Source organism: Pseudophryne corroboree, chromosome 4 (assembly GCF_028390025.1).
Source record: "Pseudophryne corroboree isolate aPseCor3 chromosome 4, aPseCor3.hap2, whole genome shotgun sequence".
Lineage (NCBI taxonomy): Eukaryota > Metazoa > Chordata > Amphibia > Anura > Myobatrachidae > Pseudophryne > Pseudophryne corroboree.
Genome location: NC_086447.1, coordinates 50,954,159 through 50,975,509, shown reverse-complemented (window position 1 = coordinate 50,975,509; position 21,351 = coordinate 50,954,159). Strand labels below are relative to the sequence as shown.

The window sequence follows — 21,351 nt, the reverse complement described above, 5'->3', positions numbered from 1 at the left end:
AGGGGACATACAAACTCCACACACTTAGGGCCATGGAGGGAATCGAAACCATGACCTCGGTGCTGTGAGGCAGTAATGATAACCATTACACCAAATCTACTGCAATGTACAGTAACGTTCTTATGCGTACGTAGCAATAATACATAAAATGGCAACTGATTTAATGAGTGCCTAGAAAGATGCCCATTAGTTGCAGTATTACCCATTCAAATTCCCCTTAGTGGTTATCATTTTCAGGAGGTGCCCGGTACTTTCAATAAGGCCCATTAAGATGCATATTATAAACAGTAATGCCAGGTGATCATTAGCAGATACGGAAGAGACACATCTGTGGCCGTAACGCTCGTTAATAGCATTAAGAGTACATTAATAAAAGTAATACCATACAGGGTGCACAGAAGACGCAGTAATAGCCAGTATTATACCTATTAGTAACAGTAATACAAGGAAGATGGCCGTTAGATGGAGCCATTACCATACGTGCGCTACCGGCGTGACTAGGCGATCCGTCCGCCTAGCCCCGCCGGGAGTGCACAGAGACGCTCCCATTCTAGTGAATGCAGTAGATAAGCCCCTGCAAAGCGCAATCTTGGGTCTCTCATGTGCTGTGCAGCAAACAGCAACTTCTTAAATCTAGTTACTGCTGTGACCATCCAGACTAGTATAAACTAAGCCTGATGTAGCTCTTGGGAAACCAACTACTCAGGACGAGAGAAGACGGGTCGCACAGGGCAGTGGCACATTGCCTGTGGGGAGAGGAGGAGAAGGACCCAGCAAGGGTATCCGGGTGACAGATCGACAGTTAAAAGGTCGACATACAGTAGATTGACACCAAATGGTTGACATGCATATGGTCAACACTTTCACAGCGCCGCGGTAATATTAATAATAATATATAACAATAATTCATGTCGTCATAGCCACCTCAGTGACCTCCGTGGCTTGATATTGGCACGTATAGAAGACTGCCTATATTCTTACGACCTCGCTGTACCTCGTATTTCACCAAGCGCACTTACCCTTAATTTCCAATAACTGGCAAATAGCAAAGTACTAAGCCCAGTAACTGAACCTTTTGAGAGAATAATTTCACATCGTTAATGATTTGATCTCTGTTCTTCTCTCCTATAAAACTCATTACTGTCATTTTCTTATTCATATTGGTCGATGGTTTAGGAAGGTATTACGGGCTAAACACACAGCTGCCGAGTTCATTTAAAATCGCGGAGAGTATTGTTTCTGTAGCTGAATAAGCAGCGCAGTCATTAGACGGCGGGAACATTGTGATATTGTGCTGTCACCTCTATTATTGGAGAGATACATCCACAAACACTGTCATATGCCATTATCCCGCAGACCTGTCACTCACACAATCCTCGGCACTCAGAGCGAGGTCTGTGTAATATTAGCGCAGCCTATTAAATCAATGGGGACATTTATCATTGTCTGGCAGCTGTCACTATTGCGGATTTTACAGCGAAACAACTTAATATCAAATACTAAATATCAGAATACCAGTGCAATCTGGCAGATGTAAGCCTACCTGCTTCAGCCAGACGTTCGTTGTCATCATTTGGTTCTTCTCATCCTGCAAATGAAACAGAGAAACAGCAAATCAGGAAATGCATACGTGTCATTTATCAAAATTGAAATCAGTTGCAACCAAGTTGCCCCCAGCTGGGACACAGCAAGCCCCTAAATACTGCAGATGTCAGAGTAACCCACCGCTGCGTTATCTGCCCCTGTCAGCCGGCCCTGTGGCTGCCTGGGAAGGACAAGGAGTAATTGACGGAACCCTATTCTGATTTAAGTTTCAGGCCCCTATAGAACAGCGTTTGGAGTAAGCGTTGAAAGAAATTTGCTGTTCTCAGCAGAATTAAAAGATTATCGGTTACAGCAAACCGGAAGGGTCAAATGCTGGAAAATGACTTATCTGTGATTAGAGGCCTCCAGCCACTATCTCATTACATAGGTGGGTGTGCCCAGCGCCATAAACAACTGACCTAATCCTAAAGGTAGCAGCAGAGAAACCTATTAATATTTCTGTCTGTTAAATGAAAGGGAATTGGGGCTGTGGCTACGATAGCTATTCCTGTGCATTTGGGCCCTGGGCCCAGCCAAGCGTGGCGTGAGCTGCCAGAGCAATATTAATATCACCTGATTATGTATTATTTTCTAAATGTCCACGTATCATTGGCTGCGAGGCACCTTCCCGTCCCACGTTGTTCCAGAGATTTTAGTCATGGTATGGACAGTAGCCTAGCAACATGTCGCTAGATGAATCCTAATCTAGATTCCTTTCTTACTTTTTAATTAGCTCGTATTGTAATTACTGTAATTGGCAGGATTGTGAGGGCGTGTACAGTAGGCAAGGGAGAGACAGAGATAGATGAATTGATTTGATCAAAAGGAAAGATAAGAAATAAGAAACAGTGTTACATTATTGGACAGTTGACCGTTCGATGACGATTCTACTGTTTGCAATGGACAGGATTTGAAACAGCGAGAGGCTTGAGGTGTGATCAGCTACAGTAGGTAGGGAGACAAGTTTTTTTCCTCTGACAGTACCGTGTCTAAGGGTTCCAGGCACCCTTGGATAAGAGATGGACACGACTAACTAAAACGTCTATTCAGCTGCGTAGCAACGTCATGCACAATATACTTCAGGGGCCACAACATCAGTGATGGAGCCCAGAGGAAGGAGTTTGGACCCAAAGCCAAAGACTCGGGGTAATTAGCAGAAAACCTGCCCTGGCATTGGGTTGGCACGCCCCCAGATCTTAAACTTTGTGGGTGGCTGAGAGCTTGGCAGCAAACCCCACCAGGCTTGGACTGGCCCACAGGGGTACAGGGGAAACCACCAGTAGGCCCTACTGCCTGGGGCCCCACCTCTTGCTCGAAGGATCAGGTTCCAGACACTGTGCACTTGAACAGGGCCGAAACTAGGAGTTTTGGCACCCGGGGCGAGCCATTAACTTAGCGCACCCCCACCCCTCGCGCGAGCGTATGTGTGTGTATGTGTGTATATATATATATATATATATATATATATATATAGTAGCAAAAGGTGCGGCACTGAAGCTGATTCTCTGTAATTAAGAGACACACACGGTCCTGCATTTGAAACACAGGACCGTGTGTGTCTCTTAATTACAGAGAATCAGCTTTAATGCCGCACCTTTTGCTTCTGTATCTGCTTACACCTGTGAGGGCACCAGCGAAGTAATTCATACTACACTGGGAGTGCCGGACCTTTGGTTACACAATGTATATATCTCTCTCTCTAAACTTCATAAGGGCAAAGGGGATCGCTAGGCATTTTCATAATTTTTATTTTAATTTTTTATTTATTTGGGCTACGGATGAAGGAGAAAAAAAATAATAACCCATATATTAATACATACATAAAATCACACACCAATACAAAATACATACTGTCACGCACACATACATTCACTCACATACATACATACATACATACATATAATCACACACCTGTACAAACACATGTATACTGACACATATGTATAGTGACACATACAGATGGGATGTAGTTATGTGACCGCCGGTCACAGTACCTCCCCCTATATCCCGCCCCCTCACAATCCCAACGGTCGGCATGCCGACCAACAGGGACCACTCCCACCCCAGCGTGGCAAGCGCAGCGAGCCCGCAAAGAGGCTTGCTGCGCTCGCCACCCCCCCTTCCCCTCGACGGCATTCCGCTCCCGGGATACCAGCGTCAGTATGCCCGGTCACGCATACCACACCCATACAGATATGTAGTCACAGACCTATTCACATACAATCACACACATGCACACATTCATACACACATACAGTGCTCCTTCCCTGAGTTATACTCACTGTTTAGGCTGTGCTGCTCTTCTCCCCTCCTCTCTCCCATGCTGTTGCTGGCTGGCATGGCACTGTGTGTACAGTGCCGTTTAGCCCCGCCCCCTTTTCAGAAATTCTGTTCACTGCAGCAGTGGCTGCAATTATTAAAGTAACTGGCAGTGGGGTGAGCAGGGGAAGGGGGAGGGGGGTTAGTCATTTGTCCCCTGTGCCCCATCTTAATGCTTCTCTGCTGTACCGATCACTGCACGCTGCAGAGTTGAAACTGAAAGTAAAGTACAGCTCCCGGCAGCAAGGGCTGCTGGGAGATGTAGTTTATTTTCAGTGTCATCTCTACGATGCGGTGAGAGTGCCTGCTGGCTAGGCGGGAACTTGCAGAGTCTGGAGCTCGAGCTCCCCGGCTGCATGCTATCGCTGCCGCATAGGGAGGGGGCGTTAGGGGGGATTAGTGACAGTCTCGGCGCCCTCTCGAGTCTGGCGCCCAGGTCACATGCCCCCCTAGCCCCCCCCTAGTTTCAGCTCTGACTTGAATTATACATTATACATATGTTACCTTATACTGGACTATGGTGTATTTTCTACAGTACATTGCTGTTATTAATCTGTTATCTCTTACGTCCGTAGAGGATGCTGGGGTCCATATTAGTACTATGGGGTATAGACAGGTCCACCAGGAGCCATTGGCACTTTAAGAGTTTAACAGTGTGGGCTGGCTCCTCCCTCTATGCCCCTCCTACCAGACTCAGTTTAGAAAATGTGCCCGGAGGAGCCGGTCACAGCTAGGGGAGCTCTACAGAGCTTCTTTAGTAAAGTTTATTTTAGAGTTTGTTATTTTACAGGGAGGCTGCTGGCAACAGCCTGCCTGCATCAAGGGACTGAGGGGGGGAGCAGTGTCCGCCCTGCGTGGTCTGAGCCACTGTCTCCGCTGACTGGACACTGAGCTCCAGAGGGGATAGATCGCTCCCCACCGCAGGGGAACGCTCACCCCCACAGCATGCCGCCACCCCCTTGCAGAGCTGAAGTGTGGCGAGTGAGTCATCAGCTCCCTAACAAGCAGGGAGCCGATGTGAAGATGGAGGCTACAGGGTAGGAGCGCAGTACTGACTGCGCTCCGGGGGCCCAGCGGTACATGGTGCGGCGCTGTGAGGGGCGCCCTGAGCCAGCGCCTTAACCCTACACTGACCAGAAAGCCTGTCGGGGTCCTCGGATCTCAGCCAGCACTAAATCCTCAGGCCAGTATAATCTTGGAAGAGCGAGTAGACAGCGCCATTAACGGGGCGGAGCTTCTCAGAGCGGACCCAGCAGCGTTCAGCGCCATTTTCCTGCCTGCAGACACGCTGCCTGTGAAGAGCAGTTCCTCCAGGGCAACTACAGCTATCTGTACGGTACCAGGGGGTTGTAGAAGGGAGGGGAGGCTGTGTAGAGACTGTGTCACCTATTAAGGGACACAGTCAGCGCTGGTTGAGGGTCTCCCTATACCTATATAGCGCTGTGTGTGGGTTGGCTCCAATCTCTGTGTCTCTCTGCCATTCTTGGGGGGGGGGGGGAACTCTGTCTGCCCTGTACCCTGTGTGTATGTGGGGAGTGTGGGGTGTACAAGCAAACATGTCTAGAGACTCTGTCTCATATGCTGCAGAGGATATATCTTCTCAGGAAGATCCCATCCCATGTAATCAGGATTGCACTGTTGTAGCACAGATCCCGGCTAGGGAACCGGAATGGTTAGCCTCTCTTAGGGGGGCTATTTCTCAGATTTCTGAAAGGGTTGCAAGAACTGAGCATGCTACTCAGGTATTACAGTCCTCTATGGCATTATGGTCAGATACTGCTCCCCCGGGGGCCCCCTGTGGTACATTCTCACAAACGTGCTCTTGCCCAAATTACGCAGGATGACACGGATACCGATTCTGATGCAGCAGATGGTGATGGGGATGTGTCAAGGGGGACGGCATCACTTGCTAGGGGGGTGCAGTTGATGACTGAGGCCATGCGGGATGTGTTCAATATTTCTGACACACCTCCTGAGCAGGTTGAGGAGGCTTTTTTCACAGACTGTAAGAAAGCCCCTCTCACCTACCCTGCTTCTAAGGAACTAAATGCCATTTTTGAAAAGGCCTGGGAAAACCCGGAGAAAAAATTCCAGATCCCTAAAAGTCTTCTGATTGCTTTTCTCTTCCCGGAGGCCGATAGAAAAAAATGGGAGTCCCCGCCTATAGTTGACGCCTCTGTTTCCAGGCTGTCAAAACAAGTGGTTTTGCCTGTCCCGGGATCTACCGCGTTGCAAGACCCGGTGGATCGCAAGGTGGATGCTACGCTCAAATCCATTTACACGGCTTCAGGGGCGATACTGCGGCCTACTATTGCCTGTGCATGGATTTCAAAAGCTATAGCAAAGTGGTCAATCACTCTGCAGGAGGACTTGACTACGATGGATAAAGGTGACGTTGATTTGTTTTTACGTAACATACAGGATTCTGCAGGGTTTCTGGTGGAATCCATGAAGGATCTGGGTTCCATGGCGGCGGGAATCTCCTCCATGTCCGTCTCGGCTCGCAGGGGTCTCTGGCTGCGCCAATGGTCTGCGGATGCGGAATCCAGGAAAAAGTGTGGAGAGCCTACCCTATACAGGTCAGGCTCTGTTTGGGGAGGCGCTGGATGCGTGGATTGCCACAGCTACAGCGGGTAAGTCTCCTTTTCTCCCCTCAGCTGCACCGGCTACGAAGAAGCCGTTTTCTCCCAACACGTCACAGTCCTTTCGGCCCACTAGGACTAGAAAGAACAAGCCTGCTTCTGGTGCCTCAAAGTCCTCCGCATGACGGTGGACCGCACAGCCTGGAAGTAGGTCAGGTGGGAGCGAGACTCCGGCATTTCAGCCACGTTTGGGTGTCGTACGGCCTGGATCCCTGGATACAGGATATTGTGTCCCGGGGGTACAGGCTGGAGTTTCAAACTCTCCCACCTCACCGATTCTTCAAGTCAGGCTTGCCGGCAGACAGCTATTTTACTGGACGCTATCCGAAAATTGATTTTGTCGGAGGTCATTGTTCCAGTTCCACCTCATCAGTTGAACAAAGGTTACTATTCGAACCTTTTTGTGGTAACGAAGCCGGATGGTTCGGTCAAGCCAATTCTGAACTTGAAATCATTGAACCCTTATCTCAGGGACTTAAAATTCAAAATGGAGTCTCTGAGAGCGGTTATTTCAGGACTGATGGAGGGGGAGTTCCTGGTGTCCTTGGACATTAAGGATGCGTACCTCCACATTCCAATTTGGTCGCTGCATCAGGCTCATCTCAGGTCTGCACTGTTAGACGATCACTATCAGTTTCAGGCACTGCCATTCGGTCTCTCCACAGCACCAAGGATCTTCACCAAGGTGATGGCAGAGATGATGGTTCTCCTCCGCAAGCAGTGGGTGAACATAATTCCATATCTGGACGACCTGCTGATCAAGGCATCGTCCAGGGAGAAGTTGTTGAGATCCATTGCTCTCACGACGCATCTGCTCAGGGAGCACGGTTGGATCCTGAACCTTCCAAAGTCTCATCTGGAGCCGACAAGAAGGCTGTCTTTTCTGGGGATGATCCTCGACACGGAGAGGTGCAGAGGGTGTTTCTACCGGTGGAGAAAGCGTTGGTGATTCAAACAATGGTCTGGGATGTCTTGAAGCCGGCCCGGGTATCGGTTCATCAGTGCATCCGCCTTCTGGGGAAGATGGTTGCCTCCTACGAGGCTCTGCAGTACGGAAGGTTTCATGCTCGGTCCTTTCAACTGGATCTCTTGGACCAGTGGTCGGGATCTCACCTACATATGCACCAGAGGATACGGCTGTCGCCGAAAGCAAGGATTTCGTTCCTCTGGTGGCTGCAACTACCTCACCTTCTGGAGGGCCAAAGGTTCGGAATTCAGGACTGGATCCTTCTAACCACAGATGCAAGTCTAAGAGGTTGGGGAGCAGTCACTCAAGGGGAAACCTTCCAAGGAAGGTGGTCAAGTCAGGTATCCCTTCTTCCGATAAACATCCTAGAGCTAAGAGCCATGTACAACGGCCTTCTTCAAGCTGCACACCTTCTACAGGATCAGGCTGTTCAGGTTCAGTCGGACAACGTGACCACAGTGGCCTACATAAACCGACAAGGCGGAACGAAGAGCAGAGCTGCAATGTCAGAGGTGACAAGAATCCTCCTCTGGGCAGAAAGGCACGCTGTAGTGATGTCAGCAATCTTCATTCCGGGAGTAGACAACTGGGAAGCGGACTTCCTCAGCAGACACGATCTCAATCCAGGAGAGTGGGGCCTCCACCCGGAGGTGTTCGAAAAGGTAACCGGTTGGTGGGGGGTTCCTCACATAGACATGATGGCCTCCCGCCTCAACAAGAAGCTAAGGAGGTACTGTTCCAGGTCGAGAGACCCACAGGCAGTGGCGGTGGACGCACTAGTAACACCGTGGGTGTTCACGTCAGTGTATGTGTTCCCTCCACTTCCTCTTATCCCAAGAGTTCTACAACTTGTAAGAAGAACAAAGGTTCTGGCAATCCTCATTGCTCTGGACTGGCCAGGGAGGGCTTGGTACGCGGATCTGCTGGATCTACTGCTGGAAGATCCAAGGCCTCTGCCTCTTCGGGAGGATCTTCTACTACAGGGGCCGTTCGCTTATCAAGACTTACCACGGCTATGTTTGACGGCATGGCGGTTGAGTGCCAAATCTTAGCTCGGAAGGGTATTCCGAGCGAGGTTATTCCTACCCTGATACAGGCTAGGAAGGGGGTAACGTCTAAACATTACCATCGTATTTGGAAAAAGTATGTGTTTTATGTGAATTCAAGAAGTTTCCTGCGGTGGAGTTTCAACTTGGACGGTTTCTCCTTTTCCTGCAAGCAGGTGTGGATATGGGCCTGTGATTGGGCTCCATCAAAGTCCAGATTTCGGCCTTATCCATTTTCTTCCAGAAACAATTGGCTTTCCTACCTGAGGTTAAGACCTTTTTGAAAGGGGTTCTGCACATCCAGCCTCCTTTTGTGGCGCCAACGGCCCCGTGGGATCTTGATGTGGTGTTGCAGTTCCTGCAATCAGATTGGTTTGAGCCTCTGCAGGAGGCTGAAATCAAGTTTCTCACGTGGAAGGTGGTCACTTTGTTGGCCTTGGCTTCTGCTCGACGTGTGTCGGAACTGGAGGCTTTGTCCTGTAAAAGTCCCTATCTGGTCTACCATGAAGATAGGGCGGAACTCAGGACTCGTCCACAGTTCCTTCCTAAGGTTGTGTCGGCTTTTCATATCAACCAACCTATTGTGGTGCCAGTGGCTACTGACTCCTCAATTGCTTCAAAGGCCTTGGATGTTGTGAGGCTTTTGAAGATTTATGTGAGGAGGACTTCTCCTCACAGAAAATCGGACTCTCTGTTTGTCCTCTATGATCCCAAGAAAATTGAGTGTCCTGCTTCTAAGCAGTCGATTTCTCGCTGGATCAGGTTCACCATCCAGCATGCATATTCTACGGCAGTATTGCCGTATCCAAAATTTGTTAAGGCCCACTCTACTTGTAAGGTGGGTTCTTCCTGGGCGGCTGCCCGGGGTGTCTCGGCTTTACAGCTTTGCCGAGCGGCTACTTGGTCTGGATCGAACACGTTTGCTAAGTTTTACAAGTTTAGTACTTTGGCCTCTGGTGACCTCAAGTTTGGTCAAGCTGTTCTGCAGGAGCCTGCGTGCTCTCCCTCCCATTCTGGGAGCTTTGGTACATCCCCATGGTACTAATATGGACCCCAGCATCCTCTAGGACGTAAGAGAAAATAGGATTTTAATTACCTACCGGTAAATCCTTTTCTCGTAGTCCGTAGAGGATGCTGGGCGCCCGCCCAGCGCTTCTTTATCCTGCAGTGGTTATGTGGTTCAGTACTGCCTGGTTCCTAGGTAAGTTCTGCGTTCTTTACTGTTTCAGTACTGTTTCAGCTGTTGCTGACTTTTCCGGCACGTTGGCTGGATTTGCCTTGTTGTGTGAGCTGGTGTGAATCTCGCCACTATCTGTGTAATTCCTTCTCTCGAAGTATGTCGTCTCCTCGGGCACAGTTTCTAGACTGAGTCTGGTAGGAGGGGCATAGAGGGAGGAGCCAGCCCACACTGTTAAACTCTTAAAGTGCTAATGGGTCCTGGTGGACCCGTCTATACCCCACGGTACTAATATGGACCCCAGCATCCTCTACGGACTACGAGAAAAAGAGTTACCGGTAGGTAATTAAAATCCTATTATTAATCTGGTACATTGTCATGCATGCAGCAGCTGACTTTACTGTGTATATTTATGAAGGGGCCCAAAAGTTGCACTCTCTAATGGTTAGTCAAACCAATGAGGTGACAGGCCACACCCCCTCTGCAGACTGGCCACACCCCTAACATGGGTCCCTACCACTGCATTTTCCCAGTGGGCCCTACTTGCCCCAATCCGACACTGCCCCCCACCCCCCCTCAACTGTTGCCACTATAAGTGCCATCATGGGATGAACCAGCAGAACGATTGGTCCTAAACCCTTAGTTACAGGTACTGAGTATTACTATTTAAACCAATAAAATTGCACCAAACCTCAAGGATGCTATTTTGCGTATAGCCCCTATTTCTCCACTATCCACGGTTGCCGGTGATTATTTTCCCAATGTAATCATTGAAGGAGGAAACACATGTGAATTATTCATCCTGATAATGCATTCTATCAATTTACGCAGAACCAGTGACATCGGTGAGAAAATATAAGAGGAATGTCTGTCTCTGCTGTGTGTGGGAGTGACGGGTGTAAAATTAAAACTCATCCTCAAACCAGAAAACATTTTATATGGACAAGTGTAGTACTTCCTAACGGCATGCTAGTGTCACTGTTGCTACAGATATCAATGTAAAGAATTTCCTGCTGAACATACCAGGGTGCGGTCATCACAAACAGTGTAAGGGGTATACATGAAAAGAAAGCTATGTATTATTAACCACAGGTTATTTTTGACCAAAGTTTTAATAAGATTTTACTCACCGGTAAATCTATTTCTCGTAGTCCGTAGTGGATGCTGGGACTCCGTAAGGACCATGGGGAATAGCGGCTCCGCAGGAGACTGGGCACAACTAAAGAAAGCTTTAGGACTACCTGGTGTGCAATGGCTCCTCCCACTATGACCCTCCTCCAGACCTCAGTTAGGATACTGTGCCCGGAAGAGCTGACACAATAAGGAAGGATTTTGAATCCCGTAAAGACTCATACCAGCCACACCAATCACACCGTATAACTCGTGATATTATACCCAGTTAACAGTATGAACATAACAGAGCCTCTCAACAGATGGCTCCACAATAACCCTTTAGGTAACAATAACTATAAACAAGTATTGCAGATAATCCGCACTTGGGATGGGCGCCCAGCATCCACTACGGACTACGAGAAATAGATTTACCGGTGAGTAAAATCTTATTTTCTCTGACGTCCTAAGTGGATGCTGGGACTCCGTAAGGACCATGGGGATTATACCAAAGCTCCCAAACGGGCGGGAGAGTGCGGATGACTCTGCAGCACCGAATGAGCAAACTCTAGGTCCTCCTCAGCCAGGGTATCAAACTTGTAGACTGTTGCAAAAATGTTTGAACCCGACCAAGTAACAGCTCGGCAAAGTTGTAAAGCCGAGACCCCTCGGGCAGCCGCCCAAGAAGAGCCCACTTTCCTCGTGGAATGGGCTTTTACAGATTTAGGGTGCGGCAGTCCAGCCGCAGCATGTGCAAGTTGAATCGTGCTACAGATCCAGCGAGCAATAGTCTGCTTAGAAGCAGGAGCACCCAGCTTGTTGGGTGCATACAGGATAAATAGCGAGTCAGTTTTCCTGACTCCAGCCGTCCTGGAAACATATACTTTTCAGGGCCCTGACTACGTCCAGTAACTTGGAATCCTCCAAGTCCCAAGTAGCCGCAGGCACCACAATAGGTTGGTTCACATGAAAAACTGATACCACCTTAGGAAGGAATTGGGAACGAGTCCTCAATTCCGCCTTATCCATATAAAATACAGATAAGGGCTTTTGTATGACAAAGCCGCCAATTCTGATACACGCCTGGCCGATGTCACGGCCCACAGCATGACCACTTTCCACGTGAGGTATTGTAGCTCCACGGATTTAAGTGGCTCAACCCAATGCGACTTCAGGAAATCCAACACCACGTTGAGATCCCACGGTGCCACTGGAGGCACAAACGGGGCTGACTATGCAGCACTCCCTTAACAAACATCCGAACTTCAGGCAGTGAAGCCAGTTCTATTTTGGAAGAAAATCGATAGAGCCGAAATCTGGACCTTCATGGGACCCAATTTTAGGCCCATAGTCACCTCTGACTGTAGGAAGTGCAGAAATCGACCTAGCTGAAATTTCTCCTTTGGGGCCTTCCTGGCCTCACAGCACGCAACATATTTCCACCATATGCGGTGATAATGGTTTGCGTTCACTTCTTTCCTAGCTTTAAATAGCGTAGGGATAACTTCCTCCGGAATGCCCTTTTCCTTCAGGATCCGGCGTTCAACCGCCATGCCGTCAAACGCAGCCGCGGTACGTCTTGGAACAGACAGGCCCCCTGCTGCAGCAGGTCCTGTCTGAGCGGCAGAGGCCATGGGTCCTCTGAGATCATTTCTTGGAGTTCTGGTTACCAAGCTCTTCTTGGCCAACCCGGAACAATGAGTATAGTTCTTACTCCTCTCCTTCTTATTATTCTCATTACCCTGGGTAAGAGAGGCAGAGAAGGGAACACATACACCGACTGGTACACCCACGGTGTTACCAGAGCGTCCACAGCTATCGCCTGAGGGTCCCTTGACCTGGCGCAATATCTTTGTAGCTTTTTGTTGAGGCGGGACGCCATCATGTCCACCTGTGGCCTTTCCCAACGGTGTACAATCATTTGGAAAACTTCTGGATGAAGTCCCCACTCTCCCGGGTGGAGGTCGTGTCTTCTGAGAAAGTCTGCTTCTCAGTTGTCCACTCCGGGAATGAACACTGCTGACAGTGCTAACACATGATTTTCCGCCCATCGGAGAATCCTTGTGGCTTCTGCCATCGCCATCCTGCTTCTTGTGCCGCCCTGTCGGTTTACATGAGCGACCGCCGTGATGTTGTCTGACTGGATCAGCACCGGCCGGTGTTGAAGCAGGGGTCTAGCCTGACTTAGGGCATTGTAAATGGCCCTTAGTTCCAGAATATTTATGTGTAGGGAAGTCTCCTGACTTTTCCATAGCCTTGGAAGTTTCTTCCCTGTGTGACTGCCCCCCAGCCTCGAAGGCTGGCATCCGTGGTCACCAGGACCCAGTCCTGTATGCCGAATCTGCAGCCCCCTAGAAGATGAGCACTCTGCAGCCACCACAACCGCGACACCCTGGCCCTTGGAGACAGGGTTATCCGCCGATGCATCTGAAGATGCGACCCGGACCACTTGTCCAACAGATCCCACTGGAAAATCCTTGCATGGGACCTGGCGAATGGAATTTCTTCGTAAGAAGCTACCTTCCTTCCCAGGGCTCGCGTGCATTGATGCACCGACACCTATATACGTATTAGGAGGTCTCTGTCTAGAGACGACAACTCCTTGGACTTCTCCTCCGGGAGAAACCCTTTTTATCCTGTTCTGTGTCCAGAACCATACCCAGGAACAGTAGACGCGTCGTAGGAACCAGCTGCGACTTTGGAATATTCAGAATCCAGCCGTGCTGTTGTAGCACTTCCCGAGATAGTGCTACTCCGCCGAACAACTGCTCCCTGGACCTCGCCTTTATAAGGAGATCGTCCAAGTACGGGATAATTATTTCGGCCACTACCTTGGTAAATACCTCGGTGCCGGGGACAGACCAACGGCAACGTCTGGAATTGGTAATGACAATCATGTACCACAATTTTGAGGTACTCCTGGTGAAGAGGGTAAATAGGGATATGCAGGTAAGCATCCTTGATGTCCAGTGATACCATGAAATTCTCCAGGCTTGCAATAATCGCCCTGAGCGATTCCATTTTGAACTTGAACCTTCGTATATAAGTGTTCAAGGCTTTCAATTTTAGAATGGGTCTCACCGAACCGTCTGGTTTCGGTACCACAACATTTTGGAATAGTAACCCCGGCCTTGTTGAAAGAGAGGTACCTTGATTTCACCTGCTGGAAGTACAGCTTGTGAATTGCCGCCAGTACTACCTTTCTCCGAGGGCAGCAGGCAAGGCTGATGTGAGGTAACAGCGAGGGGGAGTCGCCTCGAACTCCAGCCTGTATCCCTGTGATACTATTTGCAGAACCTAGGGATCCACCTGTGGGCAAGCCCACTGGTCCCTGAAGTTCCCGAGACGCGCCCCTACCGCACCTGTCTCCACCTGTGGAGCCCCAACGTCATGCGGTGGACTCAGAGGAAGCGGGGGAAGATTTTTGATCCTGGGAACTGGCTGCTGGTGCAGCTTTTTCCTTCTTCCCTTGCCTCTGTGCAGAAAGGAAGCGCCTTTGACCCGCTTGCTTTTCTGAAGCCGAAAGGACTGTATCTGAAAATACAGTGCTTTCTTAGGCTGTGAGGAAACCTGAGGTAAAAAAATTTCTTCCCAGCTGTTGCTGTGGATACGAGGTCCCAGAGACCATCCCCAAACAATTCCTCACCCTTATAAGGCAGAATCACCATGTGCCTTTTATAGGCAGCATCACCTGTCCACTGCCGGATTTCTAATACCTTCCTGGCAGAATGGACATTGCATTAATTCTGGATGCCAGCCGGCAAATATCCCTCTGTGCATCCTTTATATCTAAGACGACGTCTTTTATAAGCTCTATGTTAGCAAACTATTATGTCTTAGAGTATTAATATTATTTGACTGAGTATCAGACCACGCTGCAGCAGCACTATTTATGCTGAGGCAATTGCAGGTCTCAGTATATAACCTGAGTGTGTATATACAGACTTCAGGATAGCCTCCTGCTTTTTATCAGCAGGCTCCTTCAAGGTGGCCGTATCCTAAGACGGCAGTGCCACCTTTTTTGACAAACGTGTGAGCGCCTTATACACCCTAAGGGATATCTCCCAACGTGACCTATCCTCTGGCAGGAAAGGGTACGCCATCAGTAACTTTTTAGAAATTACCAGTTTCTTATCGGGGGGAACCCACGCTACTTTACACACTTCATTCATTCATCTGATGGGGGAACAAAACACTGGCTGCTTTTTCTCCCCAAAAATAAAACCCCTTTTATGTGGTATTTGGGTTCATGTCAGAAATGCGTAACACATTTTTCATTGCCGAGATCATGTAACGGATGTTCCTAGTGGATTGTGTATATGTCTCAACCTCGTCGACACTGGAGTCAGACATCTGTGTCTGCCATCTGAGGTAATGGGCGCTCTTTTGAGCCCCTGATGGCCTTTGAGACGCCTGGGCAGGCGCGGGCTGAGAAGCCGGCTGTCCCACAGCTGTTTTACGTCATCCAGCCTTCTATGTAAGGAGTTGACATTGTCGGTTAATACCTTCCACCTATCCATCCACTCTGGTGTCGGCCCCACAGGGGGCGACATCCCATTTATCGGCCTCTGCTCCACCTCCACGTAACCTTCCTCATCCCACATGTCGACACAGCCGTACCGACACACAGCACACACACAGGGAATGCTCTGACTGAGGACAGGACCCCACAAAGTCCTTTGGGGAGACAGAGAGAGAGTATGCCAGCACACACCAGAGCGCTATATAATGCAGGGATTAACACTATAACTGAGTGATTTTTCCCCCAATAGCTGCTTGTATAAACAATATTGCGCCTAAATTTAGTGCCCCCCCTCTCTTTTTAACCCTTTGAGCCTGAAAACTACAGGGGAGAGCCTGGGGAGCTGTCTTCCAGCTGCACTGTGAAGAGAAAATGGCGCCAGTGTGCTGAGGGAGATAGCTCCGCCCCTTTTTCGCTGACTTTCCCCCCGCTTTTTAATGAATTCTGGCAGGGGTATTTATCACATATATAGCCTCTGGGGCTATATATTGTGATATATTTGCCAGCCAAGGTGTTTTTATTGCTGCTCAGGGCGCCCCCCCCAGCACCCTGCACCCTCAGTGACCGGAGTGTGAAGTGTGTATGAGGAGCAAATGGCGCACAGCTGCAGTGCTGTGCGCTACCTTGGTGAAGACTGATGTCTTCTGCCGCCGATTTTCCGGACTCTTCTTGCTTCTGGCTCTGTAAGGGGGCCGGCGGCGCGGCTCCGGGACCGAACATCAATGGCCGGTTCCAAGCGGTCGATCCCTCTGGAGCTAATGGTGTCCAGTAGCCTAAGAAGCCCAAGCTACCACCAGTTAGGTAGGTTCGCTTCTTCTCCCCTTAGTCCCTCGCTGCAGTGAGTCTGTTGCCAGCAGATCTCACTGTAAAATAAAAAAAATAAAATATACTTTCTTTCTAGGAGCTCAGGAGAGCCCCTAGTGTGCATCCAGCTCAGCCGGGCACAAGAATCAGAGGTCTGGAGGAGGGTCATAGTGGGAGGAGCCAGTGCACACTAGAGATGTGCACTTGAAATTTTTCGGGTTTTGTGTTTTGGTTTTGGGTTCGGTTCCGCGGCCGTGTTTTGGGTTCGACCGCGTTTTGGCAAAACCTCACCGAATTTTTTTTGTCGGATTCGGGTGTGTTTTGGATTCGGGTGTTTTTTTTTAAAAACACTAAAAAACAGCTTAAATCATAGAATTTGGGGGTCATTTTGATCCCAAAGTATTATTAACCTCAAACACCATAATTTCCACTCATTTTCAGTCTATTCTGAATACCTCACACCTCACAATATTATTTTTAGTCCTAAAATTTGCACCTAGGTCGCTGGATGACTAAGCTAAGCGACCCTAGTGGCCGACACAAACACCGTGCCCATCTAGGAGTGGCACTGCAGTGTCACGCAGGATGGCCCTTCCAAAAAACCCTCCCCAAACAGCACATGACGCAAAGAAAAAAAGAGGCGCAATGAGGTAGCTGTGTGAGTAAGATAAGCGACCCTAGTGGCCGACACAAACACCGTGCCCATCTAGGAGTGGCACTGCAGTGTCACGCAGGATGGCCCTTCCAAAAAACCCTCCCCAAACAGCACATGACGCAAAGAAAAAAAGAGGCGCAATGAGGTAGCTGTGTGAGCAAGATAAGCGACCCTAGTGGCCGACACAAACACCGTGCCCATCTAGGAGTGGCACTGCAGTGTCACGCAGGATGGCCCTTCCAAAAAACCCTCCCCAAACAGCACATGACGCAAAGAAAAAAAGAGGCGCAATGAGGTAGCTGTGTGAGTAAGATAAGCGACCCTAGTGGCCGACACAAACACCGGGCCCATCTAGGAGTGGCACTGCAGTGTCACGCAGGATGGCCCTTCCAAAAAACCCTCCCCAAACAGCACATGACGCAAAGAAAAAAAGAGGCGCAATGAGGTAGCTGTGTGAGTAAGATAAGCGACCCTAGTGGCCGACACAAACACCGTGCCCATCTAGGAGTGGCACTGCAGTGTCACGCAGGATGGCCCTTCCAAAAAACCCTCCCCAAACAGCACATGATGCAAAGAAAAAAAGAGGCGCAATGAGGTAGCTGTGTGAGTAAGATAAGCGACTCTAGTGGCCGACACAAACACCGGGCCCATCTAGGAGTGGCACTGCAGTGACACGCAGGATGGCCCTTCCAAAAAACCCTCCCCAAACAGCACATGACGCAAAGAAAAAAAGAGGCGCAATGAGGTAGCTGTGTGAGTAAGATAAGCGACCCTAGTGGCCGACACAAACACCGGGCCCATCTAGGAGTGGCACTGCAGTGTCACGCAGGATGGCCCTTCCAAAAAACCCTCCCCAAACAGCACATGACGCAAAGAAAAAAAGAGGCGCAATGAGGTAGCTGTGTGAGTAAGATAAGCGACCCTAGTGGCCGACACAAACACCGGGCCCATCTAGGAGTGGCACTGCAGTGTCACGCAGGATGGCCCTTCCAAAAAACCCTCCCCAAACAGCACATGACGCAAAGAAAAAAAGAGGCGCAATGAGGTAGCTGTGTGAGTAAGATAAGCGACCCTAGTGGCCGACACAAACACCGTGCCCATCTAGGAGTGGCACTGCAGTGTCACGCAGGATGGCCCTTCCAAAAAACATTCCACAAACAGCACATGACGCAAAGAAAAATTAAAGAAAAAAGAGGTGCAAGATGGAATTGTCCTTGGGCCCTCCCACCCACCCTTATGTTGTATAAACAGGACATGCACACTTTAACCAACCCATCATTTCAGTGACAGGGTCTGCCACACGACTGTGACTGAAATGACGGGTTGGTTTGGACCCCCACCAAAAAAGAAGCAATTAATCTCTCCTTGCACAAACTGGCTCTACAGAGGCAAGATGTCCACCTCATCATCATCCTCCGATATATCACCGTGTACATCCCCCTCCTCACAGATTATCAATTCGTCCCCACTGGAATCCACCATCTCAGCTCCCTGTGTACTTTGTGGAGGCAATTGCTGCTGGTCAATGTCTCCACGGAGGAATTGATTATAATTCATTTTAATGAACATCATCTTCTCCACATTTTCTGGATGTAACCTCGTACGCCGATTGCTGACAAAGTGAGCGGCGGCACTAAACACTCTTTCGGAGTACACACTTGTGGGAGGGCAACTTAGGTAGAATAAAACCAGTTTGTGCAAGGGCCTCCAAATTGCCTCTTTTTCCTGCCAGTATAAGTACGGACTGTGTGACGTGCCTACTTGGATGCGGTCACTCATATAATTCTCCACCATTCTTTCAATGGTGAGAGAATCATATGCAGTGACAGTAGACGACATGTCCGTAATCGTTGTCAGGTCCTTCAGTCCGGACCAGATGTCAGCATCAGCAGTCGCTCCAGACTGCCCTGCATCACCGCCAGCGGGTGGGCTCGGAATTCTGAGCCTTTTCCTCGCACCCCCAGTTGCGGGAGAATGTGAAGGAGATGTTGACAGGTCGCGTTCCGCTTGACTTGACAATTTTCTCACCAGCAGGTCTTTCAACCCCAGCAGACTTGTGTCTGCCGGAAAGAGAGATCCAAGGTAGGCTTTAAATCTAGGATCGAGCACGGTGGCCAAAATGTAGTGCTCTGATTTCAACAGATTGACCACCCGTGAATCCTTGTTAAGCGAATTAAGGGCTCCATCCACAAGTCCCACATGCCTAGCGGAATCGCTCCGTGTTAGCTCATCCTTCAATGTCTCCAGCTTCTTCTGCAAAAGCCTGATGAGGGGAATGACCTGACTCAGGCTGGCAGTGTCTGAACTGACTTCACGTGTGGCAAGTTCAAAGGGCATCAGAACCTTGCACAATGTTGAAATCATTCTCCACTGTGCTTGAGACAGGTGCATTCCACCTCCTATATCGTGCTCAATTGTATAGGCTTGAATGGCCTTTTGCTGCTCCTCCAACCTCTGAAGCATATAGAGGGTTGAATTCCACCTCGTTACCACTTCTTGCTTCAGATGATGGCAGGGCAGGTTCAGTAGTTTTTGGTGGTGCTCCAGTCTTCTGTACGTGGTGCCTGTACGCCGAAAGTGTCCCGCAATTCTTCTGGCCACCGACAGCATCTCTTGCACGCCCCTGTGGTTTTTTAAAAAATTCTGCACCACCAAATTCAAGGTATGTGCAAAACATGGGACGTGCTGGAATTTGCCCATATTTAATGCACACACAATATTGCTGGCGTTGTCCGATGCCACAAATCCACAGGAGAGTCCAATTGGGGTAAGCCATTCCGCGATGATCTTCCTCAGTTGCCGTAAGAGGTTTTCAGCTGTGTGCGTATTCTGGAAAGCGGTGATACAAAGCATAGCCTGCCTAGGAAAGAGTTGGCGTTTGCGAGATGCTGCTACTGGTGCCGCCGCTGCTGTTCTTGCGGCGGGAGTCCATACATCTACCCAGTGGGCTGTCACAGTCATATAGTCCTGACCCTGCCCTGCTCCACTTGTCCACATGTCCGTGGTTAAGTGGACATTGGGTACAACTGCATTTTTTAGGACACTGGTGAGTCTTTTTCTGACGTCCGTGTACATTCTCGGTATCGCCTGCCTAGAGAAGTGGAACCTAGATGGTATTTGGTAACGGGGGCACACTGCCTCAATAAATTGTCTAGTTCCCTGTGAACTAACGGCGGATACCGGACGCACGTCTAACACCAACATAGTTGTCAAGGCCTCAGTTATCCGCTTTGCAGCAGGATGACTGCTGTGATATTTCATCTTCCTCGCAAAGGACTGTTGGACAGTCAATTGCTTACTGGAAGTAGTACAAGTGGGCTTACGACTTCCCCTCTGGGATGACCATCGACTCCCAGCAGCAACAACAGCAGCACCAGCAGCAGGAGGCGTTACACGCAAGGATGCATCGGAGGAATCCCAGGCAGGAGAGGACTCGTCAGAATTGCCAGTGACATGGCCTGCAGGACTATTGGCATTCCTGGGGAAGGAGGAAATTGACACTGAGGGAGTTGGTGGGGTGGTTTGCGTGAGCTTGGTTACAAGAGGAAGGGATTTACTGGTCAGTGGACTGCTTCCGCTGTCGCCCAAAGTTTTTGAACTTGTCACTGACTTATTATGAATGCGCTGCAGGTGACGTATAAGGGAGGATGTTCCGAGGTGGTTAACGTCCTTACCCCTACTTATTACAGCTTGACAAAGGCAACACACGGCTTGACACTTGTTGTCCGCTTTTCTGTTGAAATACCTCCACACTGAAGAGCTGATTTTTTTGGTATTTTCACCAGGCGTGTCAACGGCCATATTCCTCCCACGGACAACAGGTGTCTCCCCGGGTGCCTGACTTAAACAAACCACCTCACCATCAGAATCCTCCTGGTCAATTTCCTCCCCAGCGCAGCAACACCCATATCCTCCTCATCCTGGTGTACTTCAACACTGACATCTTCAATCTGACTATCAGGAACTGGACTGCGGGTGCTCCTTCCAGCACTTGCAGGGGGCGTGCAAATGGTGGAAGGCGCATGCTCTTCACGTCCAGTGTTGGGAAGGTCAGGCATCGCAACCGACACAATTGGACTCTCCTTGTGGATTTGGGATTTCGAAGAACGCACAGTTCTTTGCGGTGCTTTTGCCAGCTTGAGTCTTTTCAGTTTTCTAGCGAGAGGCTGAGTGCTTCCATCCTCATGTGAAGCTGAACCACTAGCCATGAACATAGGCCAGGGCCTCAGCCGTTCCTTGCCACTCCGTGTGGTAAATGGCATATTGGCAAGTTTACGCTTCTCCTCCGACAATTTTATTTTAGGTTTTGGAGTCCTTTTTTTACTGATATTTGGTGTTTTGGATTTGACATGCTCTGTACTATGACATTGGGCATCGGCCTTGGCAGACGACGTTGCTGGCATTTCATCGTCTCGGCCATGACTAGTGGCAGCAGCTTCAGCACGAGGTGGAAGTGGATCTTGATCTTTCCCTAATTTTGGAACCTCAACATTTTTGTTCTCCATATTTTAATAGGCACAACTAA

At 49.4% G+C, this 21,351-nt stretch overlaps 1 protein-coding gene across 2 annotated transcripts in view; it reads right to left on the bottom strand.

Moving 5' to 3' along the window:
- The window catches only part of CHRNA2 (cholinergic receptor nicotinic alpha 2 subunit), a 179,275-nt gene that overhangs the window by 63,805 nt on the left and 94,119 nt on the right, over positions 1-21,351 (bottom strand). The window contains exons 1-2 of one of the 2 annotated variants that reach the window (XM_063915033.1): positions 3,867-4,093; positions 1,544-1,588 (exon numbers count right to left, since the gene is read on the bottom strand). In XM_063915033.1, coding sequence (XP_063771103.1) covers positions 1,544-1,573 — 30 coding nt within the window. In that variant the 5' untranslated portion in view covers positions 1,574-1,588; positions 3,867-4,093. Of the gene's footprint in view, positions 1-1,543; positions 1,589-3,866; positions 4,094-21,351 lie in introns of those variants that run through there. The other variant, XM_063915030.1, reaches the window with a different exon arrangement.